The 6570-nt window shown below is 41.9% G+C and overlaps 1 protein-coding gene across 2 annotated transcripts in view; it reads right to left on the bottom strand.

Annotated features, from left to right (window-relative positions):
- Window positions 1–2736: 2736 nt before the first annotated feature.
- Window positions 2737–6570, bottom strand: part of LOC118411366 (early endosome antigen 1-like) — a 15323-nt gene continuing 11489 nt past the window's right edge. For both annotated transcript variants that reach the window (XM_035813607.1, XM_035813608.1), the window contains 5 exons: window positions 5615–5756; window positions 4725–4898; window positions 4210–4284; window positions 3704–3784; window positions 2737–3462 (listed from right to left, as the gene is read on the bottom strand). In XM_035813607.1, coding sequence (XP_035669500.1) covers window positions 3361–3462; window positions 3704–3784; window positions 4210–4284; window positions 4725–4898; window positions 5615–5756 — 574 coding nt within the window. In that variant the 3' untranslated portion in view covers window positions 2737–3360. The remainder of the gene's footprint in view (window positions 3463–3703; window positions 3785–4209; window positions 4285–4724; window positions 4899–5614; window positions 5757–6570) is intronic.

Genomic DNA, 6570 nt, shown 5'->3' with positions numbered 1-6570 from the left:
GAAAACTGTGCACCATGAAAAGTCCATTTTTAAAATAATTAATTCCCCGTCCGTGATGTAGTGGTCACCCTTGTCCATTTCGTTGTGTCTTGACAATGTAGCACATGTTCTACGGACATTTTGTTACTTAAACAATGAGATACAAGTGGTTAATACCTTGTCTTAGAGTATGGGCAATCTAGGTATGGTGGATACATCCTTTGCCGATGTGGCACAGCCTGCTCAGTGCCGGATCGTCCGAGCTAAATTCTTGATTTGTAAAGGGGGCTTTGCCCGACCTGCCCAGTATTGAAAAGTCTAGTCAGACTAGGATACAGACTTCACATGAATCGCACAGTTGTCTGATGCCCAGAGCAAGTACCTTTCGCTACGACTCTACAACAGACGGCAGAGATACTTACGTTACTAAAGGACCCCGAATCCACCCGATTGTGTGGTAATCCGTTACTCTCCAAGCAGAGGTTAGGCTCCGGCTGTTTTTTAGTCGTTTTTATCGGGCTTTCTATTTTGTCACTTTTCTTGAAGTACGCCATCCAAACAGCAATATAGAATATAAAATAGAAAGCCCGATTAAAACGACTAAAAAAACGTTGAAGATACAGCCGGAGCCTAACCTCTGCTTGGAGAGTAGTAATCCCATGAATCCGTGTGCCTGAGGTCTGAGCCTGTGTGGAAATGTTGGGGAGCTACATTTAAATGAGAAGGGATGAGGTGATGATAACGGTAGAGGATAGCGTAGACGAGTCAATTTGTTAACTCCTTAATTAGACTAACGTCACATTTCCCTCTGCCGGCTTAAGTCCTTCCCCACCTTATGTTACTGTTTTATGCCACCGGAGGAATCTGCTTGGAGATTAACATTTCCCACCCGGGCTGTACATGTTTGCGGAAACAATGAAAAAGTTTATGCCAATAGATGTGCACAAGGCATGCTGTTTGATTTCTTTTTGGGGGCGTTTTGTGTCGCATCAGTTTTGGGATTTTCAGAGGATGTCATCTGTATAATCAAATGAACATGGCCTGGTACAATACCCCTAACCGGACACATTGAGTGAGAATAGTTACCGGGCTAGATTAACGCTAACAGGACGGTACTGACATTATTGTCGAACCGGGTCTTTAATTATTTAGTAGCCCACGGCAGCCGGGTTCCGTGCCCTGTTGTTGGCACTTCCGACCTCAAGGCGATACAAAAGTTTTACTGGGGGCAAACCGTTATTGCTTAGGGAACTCGAAAGAAGGGGGTAAATCATTAATGTGTGTGCTGTGATTTGGCAAACAGTCTCCATTTATGGATGTCATCAATCGAATGACGCAAATATAATGGGAAGGCATAGACCCTAACTGGTTTCGCAGGTTGCTCTGTGAAAAACAAGTGTTCTTTTTTAAAACTTTTTATGGATAATAACCTACATTTTAAGTGTTTGTACATGTATGCGTGTCTGTGCATGCACGTGTATATGTGTCACTGTGTGTATATATTGTGTGAATGTGCTGCAATTATTATGTGCATGAACGAGGGGTGGGTACCGGTGTGACAGCGATCTCACGGGGGGTGGGGGGTGGTGAGATCGCTGTCACACCGGTACAGAAAATTCAGGTACAGGTAATGTCCAGATCCAGACCTAAACCTGATTGACTCTATATCATACTCATAACAATGGTCCATTTCGCTAACAAGGATTCTGTTAGGTCAAGGACATTATACATCACCCTTGGTTAGGTGGAGTATGGTATTGGTTGGATGTCCATTGGCATTTCAATATCCTATCTTCATGTAAAAATCTGCCTCTGTTTTAGACCAACTTTGACAGTGGAAATTTGGCAAAAATGACTATCAACTCTTGTCTGCTTTGCTCGTTATTTGCATGGACATTTAAGCCCCAAAATGCACGAATGCCTGTCAGCATAATTTATTCATTTTCGAATCGGTCCAACATCCGGTCACTGATTTTTTCAGGTCCATTTTTTCAAGACTGGTCCAACAAGAAAAAAGTGGTTTTGTACCATGCAGTACTCCTAGCCTGGATACCATACCCCAACCCGATCTCAAAAGTATCTATCATGCAGGGGTCTGGCAGGATGACTGTAGAAAGTTTCTCAAAGGTCCTTGATCAGAGGGAGGAGAACCTAGGATTGATGACCTCTCACACCCCAGGTAGCCAGTTGCAACACACCACAGTTGGTCAGCAGGCTATCACAATCAGGGAATCAGGGACTAGATATGGCTGAAGTTATATATTGAGTTATTTTTCAAGATAACAACAGTACTTTGTTCCAAACTACAAGCTTTGTACCTCTGGTTATCCTGTTCCATGAACATAGATCTCAATGAGGTAACAGTCTCTAACTCAGCAAGGACAAAGGGTATCTTATGTACAATAACTGCTAAATTTTATCTGTAAGTGGTCACTGTAATGGATTCAAATAAGACAGCTGGGGGCCTTCAACCAATCATGGCAGGGGTGTAATTACCTCCTGCTGATCCTGCTGCTGTCCTATTGGTGTTTTTTTTGCCCGCCATTTGGGCAAAATTGAGAAGATGCCCTACGTCATCCGGCCAGACCCCTGAACCATAGATACTTTGAGATCGGGCTGGGGTTTGGTAACCAGGCTACAGTACTCCTAGTGTGAACTCAAGGAGTGCGTAGATGGATGGACTTCTTGTGGCATATTTTGGGTTAAAAATAGCTATTGAGGCAAGGAAGAACAAAATGGAATTTTTTGTAAATTATATTTCCAAAACAAGATGATGGGATCCTCTTAAGAACCAACAATTAAGTGAGAGTACAGTGGGATCATTCCATAGCATTATCAAGAGGAATATTAACTACAGAAGTAGACATTTGCAGGTAGTACTGACCACGTATGACCATGTTTTATAAAACAATGAATGCTTTTGGTGAGGTAACATGCAAAAAATACAACATCATCAGTTGTCAAACATACAATGCTTTGTTATACAGGCTTGGTACTCAGATTTAGAACTGTCTGTTACAACAGGACCCATCTAAGACTTACTTACTAACTAACTGTTTTGCTGATTTCACTTTTGAATTTTCAATCTTCCTTTGTCAGTTTTGTCTTCATTACATATTATACATTCATTATTGAACTGTGAATTAATTACATTATTTAAACAAAACACTGTTGAGCATTAACCGTTCCCTTCCAACCATGAACAAGACCCTATCACACTTTGAATGGTACCAGACATTTATCGAAATAACATGGAAAAATAGTTTTTCTTACTCTAACGTTATAGGGAAAAAATTCAGACAGAATATCAGGAAAATGCGCTCGAATAACCATAACATACAAACATATATATCTACACATGCAATAGGTCGAAGTTCCCAATTATACAAAAACTTCCCCGGAGTTGCTGTCTCCGTCTAAGTCTTGCAGAAGTTCAGCTAGTTCGTGACAAGTTTGCACAATGTCATTGTGCTTGTGGAGAGTCTGCAAGAAAAGAACAGTCAAGGTTGTACTTCCAAACAAAACCACTAGATGGCAGTGCTGAACCAACACTTCAAACAATAAAAGAGGTTATGCTGATAAAAAGGTTTCTATACAAAGGGGAAATTGCAGTAAAATGAAGTTCAATGAGACTTCTGTGGTTACTCATGAAAAAACATTACGACACAAAAGAGAGAAGGCTGCATTTTGTAAGTGAACTGCAAGAGGGCGTTTCTGTACGCACCTTTCTTATGGCTTCTATGATGTTGTCCAGTCGGCAGACTTCGTTCTCTGCCTTCTGTTGGTTGTTCTCATGAGCCTTCATCTGGTGACACATGTTAATCAAATTAGACACATATCAATCAAATTAGGTTAGAGACAGACACATGTCAATGGGGTTTGTGAAGATTTTGAGAAGAAAAAAAAAGTACTCTGTAGGGGTAGTAAAGGCAGTGACATAGCCATTTTCAAGGGGTAGTGGGCTGTTATCCACTGTGTCTAGGACATGGTATTGGAAGGTGGAGCCCATCTCTCTCCTTCCACCCCTTTTATCTCCCAACTGAAGCCAGGTACCCATTTTTACACCTGGGTGGAGTAAGGAATGTCGTGTAAAATGCCTTTTCCAAGGGCAAAAGAACGGTAGCATTTAATACAGGATAGGAACTTAGGACACCCTGCAGTTATGCCACAGTCACACTACTCCACTATGAGGGGTATGAGGAAAAAAACACAGGGAAAGATTGTTGTTACCCTTCTGTTTGCTGTGGCCAGGACCTGGTTCATCTCCTCTTCTTTGTCCATCAGCTTCAGCCGTAGTTCAGTCACCTACGAATGTGGTGGAGGAACAGGGAGCGGGTTACAGGTTAGTCAGGAATGAAGATAGGTGCAACCAGAAAGTCACCACAATCTGTTCCAAATCCAATACTGCAAATGCATTTAAATTCGCGGGGATTTAATTTCGCAGTAGCCGGAAAAAAAAACATTTGCGGTGGTTTTAAGTTTGCGGCAGCACCATTCACTGTAGTCTCTTGCTGCCACGGAAAAATGTTCGCGGTGGTTTTAAGTTTACGGTTAAGTGTTCACCGCGAAAACCACTAACAAAAAAACAACGCAAAAATTTCTGCATTTACAGTAACCTTGAAGTTCTCAACAACAAAAAAAGTGAGACAACAAGAAGCAAAAGAATGTGAATCCGAACAATTCTATCATATATGTAACTGTTTGGCATATTCCCTTCATTCCCCAAAAGAAACAATTCAAGTCACCTCTGCTTTTAGAGCAATCCTCTCCTTGACTAGTGTGACATCTGACCCCCGGCTGCTGTGTCCATGGTGCGACCTCTGACCCAGCGCTGACTCTAACTCCTCCTTCAGTAGCCGATTTTCCTCCTCGCGGGAGCGCAGGTTGACACGCAACTTCTCCAGCTCTGCGGTCTGCTTCTGTAACCGTAGAAACACCATGGTAACCAATCGTGAGAGTAACTGTAGCGGCTTATTGGTAACCACAGTTACACAAAACTCCCCACCTGAAAGATCTGTTGCATATTAGTTAAACTATCTCTAAGTGTTGCTTTGGTCACGTTTGCTTTTCGCATGAGGCCATGAAGTAAAAAGATGAAAACTAAAACATTTTAATTTCAAAGATGGCTCTGATTTCAAAGTTTCAGCACAGTGTTTCATATATTTTCCTTTCTAAATTTTCGTCTTTGTGGTAGGACTTACCTTCAGTCACAAAATAAGCATATACTTGGTGTACCTTTATATTGGTACAGTGCAGTACTTCAGCATTCCAGCATTCCACCATTCAGCAGTCCAGTATTTTGGACCTGTACTGAATTCAATAATTACAGTACAGTACCAGTACACAAATGCAGACACACCTGTATCTCACCTATCAGGTGTGCTGCCATGGCAACACTTCACCTGTATCTCACCTGGCACTAGTACCTTACCTTGCAGGTAGCCTGTGCATCGCTCAGACTGCCCATGTTGTCAGACAGTTGAGTGAATTTGTCCTTGCTGTACTCCATACTTGTAACTAGTACTTTCCTGGCAGGTTGCCTGTGCATCGTTCAGACTGCGCATGTTGTCAGACAGCTGAGTGAGTTTGTCCTTGCTGTACTCTATACTATACTTGCATGTAACTAGTACCTTACCTTGCAGGTAGCCTGTGCATCGCTCAGACTGCCCATGTTGTCAGACAGCTGGGTGAGTTTGTCCTTGCTGTACTCCAGGGCCTGCTGTACCGCTGTCAGCTCCTCACGCTTCAAGTTCAGCTCAACACGCAGCTTCTCCTCCCTGTAAACAGGAAAAATAATGTCTGGTTGTCGTACATAACTGGCGTGTGGTGCCTTCCTGGAGGGATCGTGGAGGCTCCTATGCTGTAATTTGTATTTCTACGCTGCAATTTGGACCCCTAGGGTGTGTTTCAAACAGTGTAGGGGGCTTTTCTGTTGTTTTGTAACAATTGTTGAAAAGGTTGGCTTTATCTAATAACATCTGGTCCTCAAAATGTAGAAAATAGTCTGTCTGAGAGTTATAAATTTTCAAAGAATGTCAATCCTGTGCTGGTTGCTACGTGACTTTGCCAGTCTTACATACCCTCTGCACTGTGACAAAATCCTGGTGAAAACCCAGCTCTGTTCAAACAATACGAAATAAATCGCTGTTGCCTGGAGCTTACAGTGTGGTTTCTATCCAAACCAATCAATCTAGATTTTGTAGGTGACATGATGAAATACATGATTATAACGTAAACATGAAAGTTCATCTGTGTTGGTAAAAGTCATTCTGGAACACAATTGAAAAGAAATTTCCAACACAAAAAGTCATTGTCAAGGAATTCGATTGATCTCATTAACTGGGACTGGAGTTCCACTTCGTCTGTGGAAATTGGGATAAGTCCAATTCTTTGTGTTGGAGTTTAACGTTCAACCCTGACCAAGAATAACTTAAACATGTGCAGTGATTAGCAGTTTCTTCAGAGCGTTGTGTCTTCTGACAGATATGTGTCTGTGGGACAATGCATGTTCCTCTACAAACCTTCCCATAATTCAAAAATTCGAAAGATCAAACCTTGCACAAAATGACCTTTGAAAGATAAGCAATGAAA

Source organism: Branchiostoma floridae, chromosome 3 (genome assembly GCF_000003815.2).
Source record: "Branchiostoma floridae strain S238N-H82 chromosome 3, Bfl_VNyyK, whole genome shotgun sequence".
Classification (NCBI taxonomy): Eukaryota; Metazoa; Chordata; class Leptocardii; order Amphioxiformes; family Branchiostomatidae; genus Branchiostoma; species Branchiostoma floridae.
This window is presented reverse-complemented; position numbering and strand designations above follow the sequence as displayed.